A 13,992-nucleotide genomic window follows, 5' to 3' on the forward strand; every position below is an offset into this window, starting at 1 on the left:
GATAATGCTTATCGAATGTTTTTTACAATATTTATATTTTCAGTGCTATGTTATGTGCTCTAACGCGTCACAAAAATGAAACGCGTATTCAATGACGATATTTATTGATATAAAACAATAAGACAAATAGCAACAGTTCAAACATCCAATGGCGTTCCAAAATCTAAGGCTCTGGGTGGGAACTTGTAGAGCTCATAGTAATCAACCACGGTGCCACCCAATAGTGCTGTGGAATTCTGTGGAGAATAAAGGACTCTTTGCCATATAGGTGCCGTGGCATCACTAGTGAGCCAGAAATCTTTGACATTAGTCTTCCAACCGTAGTTGGTTGGAGAGGAAAGAATTAGAGAGTGCTCTGACCCTGAACCATTCCGTGCTATGCCCATTGTTTCTTTCATTACCATTAACCATTGGTCCATTCCTGTTATGGCGCAGCAGAAGCCGCAACATCTCTTCGAGCTTTTGATAGGTGCTGGTGTTCTTGCGATTGATTCCATACCATGAGAAGAATTTTCAAAGATGTCTCCATTGACTGCCACAAAGTCTTCTGGTGTGGTATTGAAAAATTCGTTAAACACAACAGAGTCCGTATTAGCTCTTTTACTATCCTTCATCAGTTTACTGAACTCATAATTGGTTACTCCTTTAAAAATTTGGAAAAGCTGAACCAATATTACAAAGGCAACCCAAACTGCTTGGAGAAGAGCCCAAATGAGAGTGAGTGACGTGAATAGATCATATTTTAAGCCCGCACAAATGTCATCGTCTGAAATCAGGAAACATTGGACTTTGCCAGATTCATCCTCATAAATATCTTCAAGACCGTCGAAATACTCTAGGCATAGGTGTGTAAATATCCAAACTGCGAGTTCCATGGTAGCTATAAAAAAAATGAATACCTTGTGATTCTTCAGTCCAATATCATTATAGACCCACGGACAAAAATGATCAAATCGAGCAACAAGTGAATTACTTAAGGAGGAGAACTTGCTTCTTAAAGGTTTTCGGATCCAAGTTTCAATACAAAAATGGCGCGTATCGTATGCGCCCAATTTTAGTAAATCTTCAATCGTTTCTCTAACTCTGGCGTGATTAGTTTCAGCCGGTACACGTCCAGGATCGGATTTCAATAATTTTATAAAAAGATAGCCCAATGTGATAATAGATAAAAGCAAAGATAGATTTTCCAGGGGTTTATCGCCAATGGTAGCTGGAAAGACTCTTATAATCCACACCATAAAAACCCAGTAAACGCTTCCAGAAAATACACCAGCAAAAATAGGAGTTTTTATAAGTGTCAGTGGACTCACGCCAGTGTTTTGGTAAGACGGGAGGACAAATCTTTTTAATGCCACTTGAAGAGCTAAGCCAAACGCCAGTATAACGGGAAATGAGAGAAGAATATGAACATGGCTAAAGAAAGATAACGCAACTCCAAGAAAGACCCATGGTACAAAAAACGTGAAAGCCTTCGCATGCAAACTTTTTTCAAAGAATTTTCTAATTGGGTATCCCTGAGCATTGAAACCGCAATGTCTCATCGCTTCATTCAGGGAATAGACCGTATTCATTTCTTGAGCAATGGTAAAGCAATCCTTACCGTCATTCGTCTTTTGGAAAAAATCTGCTCCTTTTTTGATTAAGTACATCAAAACATGTGGTTGCCCTCTTAATGTGCCCCAGTGCAACGGGGTGAAACCACCTTCATCAGCGATCTTCACATATGCACCAAATCTCAACAACGAGTCAACGGTTAGGGAGTCACCTTGATATGCGGCCCACAACAACGAGGTTCTTCCGTGTGGATCCTGAGAATCGACGTCTATGATGTCCTTATCCACAACGAAGAAAAGAACATATAGGATGAGCATGATATTAGAACTGTTCACCGAAATATGCAGTAAATTGAAACCCTGGTCATCTTTCAGCTTTGCGTCAGCACCATGTTTTAAAAGATAATCAACGATATAAACATAGCCGTATCTTGCAGCCCAATGGATTGGTGGTGCATGCAGCGTACCAGCTTTCGCGTTTACATTGGCCCCATTGGTCACCAAATAATCCACAACTGATAGCCTATTGTTGATACTGGCCCAATGTAGCCCGGTCACTCCTTCACCATCATCGTAATCTTTTTTAATATCTACAAGACCTCCCTCTGTCATCTGCTTCACAGTAGTAAGATCACCTTTCTGACAAGCCACATGATACCTTTGTAGCTCAGAGTTTACCGATTCCGCTTCGGCGGCATCCGAATCATTTGACTGAATGGGCAGTGTCTTGTCAACATCTGCAGTACGTTCTTCACTTGAAATTACAGGCAGCATCGAGCTGAGCGACACATCATCTTGGATTACATCATCTTCTGCTCCAAGTGCACCGATCTTTGGATCGTTTGATTTTATACTTTCTTCCACACTCATCAATGTATTGTGAAGATGAGGCTTAGCAAATGCGACTCACTGAGAAGTATGAATGGTGTTCGTGCTATTAATCATCGTAATGTTTAAAATCAAGGCGCGGAAGGCACGTATTGTAAGGACTTTTCTTATTCGTGATGATCGTGAAAAAGTATTGGAAAACGAAATCAAGTGACAGAACAAGTGACAAGCACCAGTAAGATGTGAAACCTTCAAGATTAGACTTGCCAATACATCTAAATGATATATATTAAAGTACTGATATAAGTACTAAGTATTGCTACCGCACACAAAGTCAGAATGTAAGACCGCTTTCACAAGCATGAAAAAAAGATAAATTCATGCCCACAGTATAAGTACAGGACCGCATAACTACTGGTGATATATGGCATTCTGTGGAATTGCGTGGCATTGTAAATTCTACAATTGTTGGGTCATACTTTGAACTTTGAAAGCACAATGGAGAGCATTTCTGAAACCTGGGGATCTCGGTTTGTGAGTTTTTGAGCCCTCTCCAGACATTCTTTAAGCCTGTTGTTACCTGACAAGTATGAGTCCTCAGCAGGCAACTCATCCATAATGGCATAAAAAAAAATGATTAGCCTGTGGCTCAGCTCTTCGTCTTCCCACTGTTCTGCGAACAAATCGATCATTCTATCTATAAGCTCCTGTTGCTTAGACAGCTCTACAGCAATGAAAGGAACAGATGTTGCAATATTTGCAAAAATAGCAGTTACGGCCCTTTGGGAAGGCAAATCATTTAAATCGAGAAGTTTGACCAGAACATTAAAATTCTTCACACTTCGTGGATTTTCGAAATTGAAGAATTTTGCCGCGATTGGTAATGGGTTGCTCATTAGATTACCTATTAATTCCAATGTTGATCTTTGAAGTACAGTATTCTCATCTAACATTAAATTTTCTATCATTGACCAAAATTCGTCATTGGTTGCGATACGCTTACAAACCTCTTCCCCTTGGGAGCCTTCGGTTGATGCTAAGTTTGTTAATGCGAGCAGGGCTTCGTAGGTATCTACTACGGTGAGGAGATCAGAGTCAAACGATTCGTCTTGAGCATTTGGAGCGACTTTGGGTATTAACTCAAACAATGGGCCAATAGCATTTACAGGAGAGTATTTATTAAAAATCAGGGAAGGATTTGTATAGATCAGCATCTTGGCCAAGGCTCTAGCTGCATATACTTTTACAATGTCCTTGGAGCTTTGGTTGTTGACCATATACTCTAAAACTGACGTTATGCAGCCCTGTTTTATACAATCATCGATGCATGTGCGATCTCGTGTCACGTTGTAAATCAACCTTATCACCTGTTGCTTCGAACCGTGGCTTAAACCTCCGAATTTCGCACAAAGAGCGGAAAGAACCTGTTCTTTCACAATGTACTCTGTATTGAATTGTAAAACTTCCTCTTTGGTTTCTTTTACGTTGCTCCCACCATTACTATCGATAGGACTCTTGAGATCAGAATATGATTTCAAATCTCTCATGGCTTTTGGTTCCAAAGAGGAACCATCTTTCTTGTCCTCAGGGTAAACGCTCAAATTGCCTAATACAACAAGACTTCCATAAGAGTCAGAATTCATATTTTCCGCTTTAGCGAGTGCTGCCAGTTGATTGCATACTCTTTTTTTCTTTCTCAACGATTGTTTGACCGATGTTTTTAGACTTAAATAAGCCAACCCTTCAATACTGGCACTTAGTTCTTCATCCTTACAAACGTCGATATCCATAGTCATAATGACATCAATCAGTATCTCTGCCAACGCATTAATCGAAACATTTTGCAGCTTGGCAAATGACCATGTTTTCACTAATACCAGAGTAGTTAACACAGTATATGCCTTGATTTTGATCGATTGTTCCAAAAGAGAAATATAGTGTTCAGAAATATACACTCTGACATTCTCATCGATACAGGCGATACTGAACAATTTGAGTAGATTCTTGGTGAAGTCTTCATCGTCCTGGACAAGCACTTTCCTTTTGAACTGCTTAACTAATCGCTCCCCCAAGAAGACTTCGGAGCACAAACTTGTTAGCACAGGATACAACTCCATTAGAATATTAATGATACTTTCCAATGGATCATTGCCAACGTCAGCCTCTGACTCCATCACCAAGGAGTCCATTTCTTTTAGAAACTTTTGATCGAAGTCTTTCTCGAACTTCTTTTCAAGCATCGAGAACACGACAAGCATAAGGGGCCTGATCTCATTTTCTCTTCCTCTTTCACATAGCTCATCGACCAGGAATGCAATTTTGTCGAAGGAGTAATCAAACTTACTCAACAGCTGCAAGGTTACATTCAAAAGGTATTTCACATGGAAATCCTCGCCGTAATGGATCCGCGTTTTAAGCTCTTCTAAAATTTTGTAGGAACTCTCCACATCAGAGAAGCAGCCTGCCAGAATATACACGGACTGAGGTGATAGCGCTTCAAATATTGTCAAAGCCCTAGGTACTGAGCTTTGAACCTGATTTACAAGCACACTCCTAGACTCAGAATAGTCTTGGTATGCTCTGGTTAAAACCTCTTCCACCTTCTCCGGCGTAACAGTCTTGAAAAGCTCTTTACTATTATCGCAGCATAGGATATCCTTAACTAGGCTATTATATTCTTCAACATCGGTCACTTTAACTCCCTTCTCCAAACGAGAGCACAATTCTTCAATATCAGATGGTAAACTCATCTTATATCATACGTCTGCTAATCTGAAGTATGAACTTGATTCGTTATTTTCTTACCAGCAACCCATAGTTAATATATATTTCAAGGGACCCCAGTTATAAGGGAGCGAACAGCCGATCATCGAATACTAAGAGCAAAAAAAACGTGAAAGGTGCATTAAGGAGCAGAAAGGTCGAATGACTTCTAGATCTGATCCACGTGAGATGAAACCTCCTGATTACGATCAATCAACACTTTTATTGCCGTTTGCCGATGCCCCCAGTATAGGTATGATAGCACGAGTCTTCAAGACGTAAATGCCAAATTACAGCTGAATACTAACCAGTCTATGCCAACATTGAAGCTTCGAAACAGTACAAGCGCACCAAAAGGATAAACAAACGGAGGCTATTCTTTCTGTGAAGCTGGAGAGGTTCTTCAGAAGTTTAAAAGGGCAACTGTTTACAAATGCATGTACCGAGGAGATTTCCATTGTGGCAAAACTGATGTATTTTGGGCTGACTACCCTCGCAGGCAGCAAGACTTTGGGCGAGGAGTATGTGGATCTTGTCTATGTGAGCCGCACGGGAAAAGAACTGGTAAAACGGTACAAGAAACTATTGTTTGTTCTGTCGTATGCCTTGGGACCTCTTGTCGTGAGCAGGATTCTTAGAAGGTGGGGTTCTGGCAGCGATGATAGTGATTCCAAAGATAAGACGTATTCATACAGAAGAATATTGGATATCTTTTTGAATGTACATCTGGTACTGTTTTACTTCAGTGGTTCGTATTACGATGTCATCAAGAGAATATTGGGTATGAGATATGCAATAGGGCACAAAGTCAACCCCAATGAAGCTAAATTCAGGACTTCAAACTCTAATACTTACAAGTTCCTGGGTCATATACTGCTTTTAAAGGTAGCAAGTGAGAAACTACCAGCTACTTTACAATATTTGAAGAAACTCTTGGTGTCGGAAGGCACTGATAGTGCGAATGATATGAAAGTGTGCGGAGGAAATGGCGTAGACGCATCACACTATTATATTAAGGGGATACCGGATGAATCTCGATTGTCGCATATAGATCTATCCGACAAGTCTCAATTACCTTTCATTCCCGAGGTCTCTAGGACATGCATTTTGTGTTTGAACTTAATGGTAGATCCAAGCTGTACACCATGCGGTCACTTATTTTGTTGGAACTGTATAGTTAGCTGGTGTAAGGAAAGGGCCGAATGTCCGTTGTGTCGTCAAAAGTCGCATCCACAGCAAGTTTTGTCCATTCGATAGATGCTATTCATTGGATCTATTTATCAGTGCGTATATATATGATTATCAGTAGCACAAGATGCCTTAAATACCAATGTGGAAAAGGAGTTGTTTTTGTTTTCCTTTTTTTCTGCCACTCGATGAAGATGAACTGAGTGATAAATTCGTAATATCGTCAGTTAGCTCTTGCGGCACTGGTTGCTTGCCCCATTTTTTAGGATCCGGGATGTTGGGCCTGTTCAAAGGCGGTATATATACTTTGGGCTTTGGGGTTGGCAACGTTGGTAAATCAAGTGCTGCCAATTTGTTTTGACTTTTGTTTGAAGGACGAGCGGAAGTGACATTCTTTTTTTTGTCTAGATAAGTTGGCGTAAAATTAACAGTGTTGTCAGAAGCAGTTCGGGTTATTGGGGAAGGCGATTTCTTCCTTGTATGATTCAAGTTTTTGTATGAGGCGCTTTTCAAAGGTGATGCAAACGGGTCGCGGGCTGGTAAAGATGATAGTGAAGGTAATTTTGCAGTATTGATACCTCTACCACTTGTTGAAACAGTGTTATTATTGGCACTCCACACTCCACTGACAAGTGAAACTGATGATGACGTATCTCTAGACAATGTGGGTAATTCTTGCTTTCTTGTAACTTGCTGTTCATGATTCTGATAAAGCGCATTAAGATCCTTAAATTTTTGGGAGTTTGTTTGATATAATTCGGAAAGGTTATGAATAAGCAAATACATGTCGGCTTCTGGTGAAGTGAACAAATCTTGATAAGAATGCAGCAACAATTTTGCTGTTATTTTACCGCTATCGAAATCTTCGTTCAATTTTTCGAATTTTTGGTACTTTTCCGATGAATTGGTCAAATAGAATTTCGCCCTTTCTTTGAGCCTTAATTTTTTCACTTTTGCTGATTCATTGGAATTATTCTTTCTCGAAGACGATGACGACGAATTAGAAGAGTTGTCGAAATAATTGTTTTCCGAAATAACTCTTGAAGGTGCTGAAACAAATGTGGAAAGTTCAGATTGAAACAATCTTTGTTTACCTCTAATCATATCTCCATGTTCTTTAAGTATATGAGCCTGTAGTTCCAATTCATCTCTAAAAACCACGAACTTATTTTCTAAACATGTAGGATGAGTACAGATGTAATGACAATTTTTGAAATGCTCGAAAAGTTGATCGTAGTCTTTGAAATATTGGGGTGACGTAGGATCTATTTTTTCACATATATGACATTTTTCATGATGATTCCTCATATGCACGTATAGCTCGTCATCTGAATAAAATCTCAGGCCAGGACAGAAAGCGCACATAGGATGCCCTTTGAACCCTTCGGAGTCACCTTTCGTTTGGTGATTACGCAGTTGATTTTGAGTGTAAATTTTTAGTTCACTCGGAAATGCATGGTTATTATTTGCACAAATCATGCAGATGGCCTTATTATGGACAGACTTTAAGTGCCCGTTCAATTTTTTAAAACTACCAAAGTCAGTTTTCCGCTCGCTATCACATATCGAGCAGGTGTACTTTAATAAGTCCAACGTAGCCTTCGCAATTTCATTGGCCGTAAAATTTATGCCATACTCCTCATTTATCACAGCAAAATCCTTGATGTCATCGTACTCCGCATCTAGCTTGTCTGTGAAAATCAAACTTTCATTCTCTGTTCTACAGACCAAACATGCCTTTTTACCATAGAGCGCACGTTGTCTAAATGCACAGACATGACACGTCTTATGGGAACAAGGTGACAGTGCAACATACTTTATCTTCTCGGCACATATCACACACAGGTCACCTCCGTCACTATTCTCATCTTCGTCTTGTTTTGCTTGATCGCTTTTCCATGTTCCGGTGGTGTCGGTCCTATTGGATTGCTCTGCTTTGCTACCTTTTGAGCGAGACCTCCTCGACTGTTGCGGCCCTTGCATTCTTCTGTAATTGGAACCATGAGATGCGCTCGAAACATTGTTCATTTTGGACACTCGGCAATCGTGACAGCCACTGTTCCCATACCTAAAACCTAATTCTTGAGTTTAGACGTGTTGGCGCTCCTTTAATACTTCAACTAAAATAAATGCATGCACAAACCAAAATATGAAAAATTTTCCGAATCACGTGCTTACAATTTTTACAATCATAATATGGTGAGGCCAAACCCATAACGAAGTTTTGGAGGTTTTATTCTATCGGCTATCGCATTTTGGAAAGGTATTGGTTGATGAATATATATTTGCTCATTCAAAAAAAGCCCTTTAAGCCTTTTGAGGCCCACCAATGTAAATACTCAAAAGTTTTGCAATTCCGCATTTATTCTCGAACCTGGCGAAGACAAGTCTCATATGTGACATGAGCCATCCAAAAGCGTCCTGTAGAATATCTTTAATTCTCCGTTCTTGTAGTTACCTTCACAAATTTACAAAAATTTAGCCGCTGACAGTTTCTCCAGGTCAGCACCGCAGGCAGTTCTAGAATCGTTATTACAAATATCGCAATTAGAACAGTTGTATGAGCAGTCTCTGTAATGGACCCTTGTCATGCATCAAGAGAAGTCTTAGTTGCAGGATCTCTGGTTCGAAGATTGCAAATTCGAGAGGCAATCACCGCCCACTTCATTTCTGGATCGCCAACAGCTAGAGTGTAATCTCCCGATTGTGATCTTTCCGTTTGACAACAGTAGCAAATGAACAGCCCTCAAATATAATACCCATTGAGACCCATTACTATGCTTTGCTGTAGCCCGGTCGTGTTCTCCTATTCATCGACCCTCTGCATTCAGTTGGCGCCTACACAACCCGATGGATAGCGGTTGCTAGAAATAACGAGGCTGCAGATCCAACTACCATTGAGTAGCTTTATCATGATTCTGATCTCCCAGATAACATTCATTATGGAATCAATGCTGTATTTGAGACCCCATAGGTATTTCTTTTCTTTGTTTCACACAATTTCGTTTGGGGTCTTGCTGGGTGAAATAGAAAATCTAGACATTTACCCGGAATATGTGATAAATGATATTTTAGTAACCCATTGAAAAACGGTAATAATAGGGATGAGACACAGGTAAAGCAACTGATAAGAGTATAAAAAGTGCTAGGTATGTCGATTACTCTAAACGACAATATTGATTATGATGAGGAGCCCAGAGAATATATGGACTCCCCGGAATTCGAGCGTCTGAAAGAAGATATAGTGGGACAATTATTTGAAACAAATGGCCAAATAAGCACAGTGGAGCAATTCATAACAAGCCTAGAAAAACTTTTAAAAAAGGGCAATGTGAGTGCCAAGGTGGTGGATAATATAGATAAGAAATCGGTTGCTAAAATTAGAAAAGTGGGGCATTTGATTATAAGCATGAATGAGTTGGTACATAAAATCAACGGCATTGAGGAGTCCAATCTAGATAGAACGCAAATCATTGCCAGAGAAAAAATAGTGAGGGATGTTCAATATTCTGTTCAGGAGTTTCAAAAGACACAAAAAAAATATGCCTCCGTTATCAGAAAGATAAATACGGAAGCCAGGGCCGTGTTGGACGAAGCAGAGCAGAATAGAAGCGCTCTTCAACAGGAAGAGGACGCTGCAGAAGGAAATGTCACAAAGGTTCAAAGTCAGAGGACACAGTCAGTTCAATATTCTATTCACAGAGAGCCCTTAAACAATGAGGAATTTGCATATCAGGCCAATTTAATACGACAGCGAGACGAAGAAATATCAAATATAGAAGAGGGGATTACAGAATTGAACGAGATATTCAAAGATTTAGGCTCTGTGGTACAACAGCAGGGAATGCTTGTTGATAACATTGAGGCTAACATTTACACTGCCGCAGACAATACAGCTATGGCATCTCGAGAACTGAATAAAGCTCTAAGATCACAGAAGAGTGCCAATAAGTGGTGCGTTCAACTCCTTGCGACGTTGTCATTCATGCTATTGATGCTCATTTTAATAGTTTTTATTTAGTGTACTTATGTCTCTTTCAATTTCCATATATTGACGTAGCCATCATCACCGCCTGTCGCAAGTAGTATGTTCCCATCAATTTGCAGCCATTTAACAATATTTGTTTCAAGCACTCCATGAGCCAAGGCCCGTTTAGCGATTATCTCCCATTGCCCCTCTTCTTTCTCTTGATATATTGCAAGCAATCCGTCGGAGCCAGTACTTGCAATCAAACCATTTGTTCCCCACGCAACACTATAGATGGCCCTGGTATGTATCTGCGGTAAGATTGATTGACAAATCCATTTCTGCTGATCGTCCTCATCATCACCGAGGTATTTCCACACACGTACCGTAGAGTCATCACTGCCACTGCACAATCTAAGGTTCGATTCCACTTCTTCGAAATCTGATGACCATACAGTTCCTTCATGACCAGTAAGCACAGCAACAGCTTCCCAATCGTCATCAAAATCGTTCCATATCCTTATAGTATCATCATAAGAGCTTGAAGCAAGTAATTGTAGGCTTGGATGCCAAATGACATGTTTTACATCCTGCGAGTGTTCCTGAAGCACACTGATACATTCGTATTCTTCACCTGTTTCGTCAGCTTCCCAGATCCAAACACTCTTATCTCTAGAGCATGAAGCCAAATACAGACCGTCGTTGGACCATGCCACACTTTTAACTTCATTTTCATGGCCTTCAATTATAGCCAATAACTCCATTTCCAAAACTCCAGATGATAGTTCATCACCAGATTCTTCTCTATTCCAGATGGAAATTGTCGAATCAAACGATCCAGCTGCTAAAAGCATTGAATGTGGTCTCCATGATACAGATCTAATTGCCTTTTTATGCACCGTGTCATCGAGTTCGTCTACTAGCTCGAACTTATTATCTTTTAAATTTACTATTTTAATACAGCGGTCTGAGGAGCCGGTTGCTAAAAGTCCATTACTCTCATCAATACTCCATATCCTATCCTTGTGCAATTTCAAAGACTTAACAAGTGAGAGCATCTTATTTGTTGTTTTTTAATAATGATCTTCTATGTCTTTAAACTATGGTTTATTAGAATAATATTTTTTATATTGTGGGTTGAATGAAAACAGTGAAAAAACGAGCTTATTGCAGCAAGACAACATATTATCTTGTATGAGTGATGTATTTACTTCGGCATGCTCTGAATAGAAGATTTTCAAGTTTAAGATCAACAGGGCACAATATCAGACCCAAAAACTGTCATCGCAGATTTAAGTTTGCTGCTTTCAGTGCGATATCTGGTTCACTAGGCGCTTTGACTTATCTCCTCTATAACCAATATAGCTCGCTTGGGAACAATGAGCTTTCCCAGGGTCACTTTACTTCTTACCGTATTTCAAACAAGCACATCATTGATGAGAATCACTTCTTAATGGAGCTGACGCCATTAATTGATCAGAAGATAAATTTATGGAAGTTACTTGGTTCGGAAAAAATGTGGTCCGTGCAAGTCAAACAACCACAGATCATGGTTGTCCGTAACTACACTCCTTTGCCATTGATTTTTAACAAGGCTACTGGTGCTATTGAACTGCTGAAAGATGGGCAATTTGCTGGTGGGAAGTTATTGTTCTATCTCAAAAGTTATGAACATGGCGAAGTTGCGAGATGGTTGCAACAAATGCAAGAGAACGAAATTGTTGAGCTTAGAGGACCTTATATTGAGTACGAATTGCCCAAGCTTGAACGGGAATCAAAGAGGAGTAGAGACTTTCTACTCACTGCAATAGACGAGGAGATTCAAGAAGAAAAGTACAAATTTCAGCCATTCGACATAGCAATGTACACTGCCGGGACAGGCATAGTGACTGCTTTGCAATTGATGCTTACAGAGTCGCCTTTCAGGGGAACAATCGATCTTTTTCATTCATGCAAGGACTTCACTGAGCTAGGACCCCTGATGCCGCTAATCCTGAAACTGGAGAGATATAAAAGACTGCGGTTGCATCTTTTTGAATCGTCTCATGAACCGTCTCGTGAATTGCGTCTTACGAGGATGCTGAAAGAAACATCAACTCCATTTCCATACCAAGGATCAGTGGTTTTTAGGGAAATGACATACAATAATGTCAGACCTGTTCTTGCCTTAGTCTGCGGACCCGATAGCTTTATATCGTCTATCGCGAGCCCCAAACTATCTCCATATCAAGGTCCAGTAGGCGGAATCCTTGAAAAGAAAGGTTGGACTAGTGATAATCTTTTCAAACTTTCATAGATTTGTATATAAGTAGATGTTCCTATCAAATTAATGATATTACAACGCTTCATAGGCGCACTTGGAGCAATACATTTGTGAGTTTCACCCAAACATTGGCAGATTCTTGTGAGTTCTTCCCCAGTTTTGATAAGTTCGCTCTGGATCGCATTTGTTCAAAAATATTTAAGTACAGATTTGAGATAAGCTTTGATCTCCACGGATTCAACTTACAGAAGATGAGTAAGTTGCATTGAAAGATGTTTAGAGGAATCAAGAGTGCCACTGCAGTTGTGAAAAGATTTGGAAGCTCAGTACAAAAAGTAGATTACAAATTGCATACGGAGGACATTCCAAAGAATGCTTCGATATTCAGCATGATACAACCAACTGGTGAATTTCATTTGGGCAATTATCTCGGAGCAACCAGAGTTTGGAAAGACTTGTGCACTTTGAAGTCGAGCAGTCAAAGATTGACTTTTGGTGTCGCAGATTTACATGCAATAACGATCCCAAAACCAAATACGACAAAGTTTCGGAAGTACAGAATAGAAGCAATTGCTAGCATATTATCTGTGGGAGTCGATCCTTCAAAGGCTTCAGTTATGTATCAGTCAAGCATACCGCAACAGACCCAACTTCACTGGCTTCTTTCAACTTTAGCTTCCATGGGTTACTTGAATAGGATGACTCAATGGAAATCCAAATCAAATATCAAGGATGGTTCAGTTGATTCAGATGCCATCGGAAAGGTCAGATTAGGTCTTTTTGCTTACCCCGTTCTGCAGGCCGCCGATATACTCACATATAAGGCCACACATGTTCCAGTTGGAGATGACCAAACGCAACATTTAGAATTAACGAGACATCTTGCTGAACAATTTAACCATCTATACAAGAAAAGAGTTTTTCCCCTTCCAAAAACTATCTTGGCACCAACAAAGAAGATTCTAAGTCTAAGCTCTCCTGAAAAGAAAATGTCCAAAAGTGATCCTAATCAAGATGCGCTGATTTATTTGAATGATGAGCCTGAAATAATCGCGAAGAAGATAAAGAAAGCTGTAACAGACTCAATTTCAGATCATTTTGAGTATGATCCAGTGAATAGACCAGGTGTTTCTAACCTCATAAATATTATCAGTGGTATCCAGCGAAAATCAATTGGTGAGGTCGAGAAGGACATTGCAAGGTTCAGGAACTATTCAGATTTCAAAGGATATGTCACAGAAAATGTAGTGGAGGAGTTGAGTGGTCCTAGAAATATGTTCAAAAGATTCATCAACGAACCAGAATATCTTGATTCTGTAATCAAAAAAGGTTCAGAAGAGGCTTCGGAAGTAGCTGAAAAAAATATAAAAGAAATAATGAACATAATGGGATTTTAAACAGGTTTCCCGTATTTTTTGAATAAAAAGAAA

The 13,992-nt window shown here is 39.8% G+C and overlaps 8 protein-coding genes across 8 annotated transcripts; 4 read left to right on the forward strand and 4 right to left on the reverse strand.

Moving 5' to 3' along the window:
- Positions 1–137: 137 nt before the first annotated feature.
- On the reverse strand, positions 138–2,423 carry AKR1 (palmitoyltransferase AKR1; the record flags this gene model as incomplete). The annotated part of the gene is made up of 1 exon (XM_037290752.1): positions 138–2,423. The coding sequence occupies one exon, from the start codon at positions 2,421–2,423 to the stop codon at positions 138–140; it is 2,286 nt and encodes a 761-aa protein (XP_037146647.1).
- A 431-nt stretch (positions 2,424–2,854) lies between these two features.
- On the reverse strand, positions 2,855–5,131 carry SHE4 (She4p; the record flags this gene model as incomplete). The annotated part of the gene is made up of 1 exon (XM_037290753.1): positions 2,855–5,131. One exon carries the CDS (start codon positions 5,129–5,131, stop codon positions 2,855–2,857), a length of 2,277 nt encoding a protein of 758 aa, XP_037146648.1.
- Positions 5,132–5,306: 175 nt separating this feature from the next.
- On the forward strand, positions 5,307–6,401 carry PEX10 (ubiquitin-protein ligase peroxin 10; the record flags this gene model as incomplete). Its single annotated transcript, XM_037290754.1, has 2 exons — positions 5,307–5,397; positions 5,485–6,401. The coding sequence occupies 2 exons, from the start codon at positions 5,307–5,309 to the stop codon at positions 6,399–6,401; spliced, it is 1,008 nt and encodes a 335-aa protein (XP_037146649.1).
- Positions 6,402–6,464: 63 nt separating this feature from the next.
- HEL2 (E3 ubiquitin-protein ligase HEL2) lies at positions 6,465–8,360 on the reverse strand (the record flags this gene model as incomplete). The annotated part of the gene is made up of 1 exon (XM_037290755.1): positions 6,465–8,360. One exon carries the CDS (start codon positions 8,358–8,360, stop codon positions 6,465–6,467), a length of 1,896 nt encoding a protein of 631 aa, XP_037146650.1.
- A 1,123-nt stretch (positions 8,361–9,483) lies between these two features.
- Positions 9,484–10,353, forward strand: PEP12 (SNAP receptor PEP12; the record flags this gene model as incomplete). Its single annotated transcript, XM_037290756.1, has 1 exon — positions 9,484–10,353. The coding sequence occupies one exon, from the start codon at positions 9,484–9,486 to the stop codon at positions 10,351–10,353; it is 870 nt and encodes a 289-aa protein (XP_037146651.1).
- Positions 10,354–10,358: 5 nt separating this feature from the next.
- Positions 10,359–11,357, reverse strand: CIA1 (iron-sulfur cluster assembly protein CIA1; the record flags this gene model as incomplete). The annotated part of the gene is made up of 1 exon (XM_037290757.1): positions 10,359–11,357. One exon carries the CDS (start codon positions 11,355–11,357, stop codon positions 10,359–10,361), a length of 999 nt encoding a protein of 332 aa, XP_037146652.1.
- Positions 11,358–11,500: 143 nt separating this feature from the next.
- Positions 11,501–12,595, forward strand: CYC2 (oxidoreductase; the record flags this gene model as incomplete). Its single annotated transcript, XM_037290758.1, has 1 exon — positions 11,501–12,595. The coding sequence occupies one exon, from the start codon at positions 11,501–11,503 to the stop codon at positions 12,593–12,595; it is 1,095 nt and encodes a 364-aa protein (XP_037146653.1).
- A 239-nt stretch (positions 12,596–12,834) lies between these two features.
- Positions 12,835–13,959, forward strand: MSW1 (tryptophan--tRNA ligase MSW1; the record flags this gene model as incomplete). Its single annotated transcript, XM_037290759.1, has 1 exon — positions 12,835–13,959. One exon carries the CDS (start codon positions 12,835–12,837, stop codon positions 13,957–13,959), a length of 1,125 nt encoding a protein of 374 aa, XP_037146654.1.
- Positions 13,960–13,992: the final 33 nt, after the last annotated feature.

Source organism: Zygotorulaspora mrakii, chromosome 8 (assembly GCF_013402915.1).
Source record: "Zygotorulaspora mrakii chromosome 8, complete sequence".
In the NCBI taxonomy this organism is placed as follows: domain Eukaryota; kingdom Fungi; phylum Ascomycota; class Saccharomycetes; order Saccharomycetales; family Saccharomycetaceae; genus Zygotorulaspora; species Zygotorulaspora mrakii.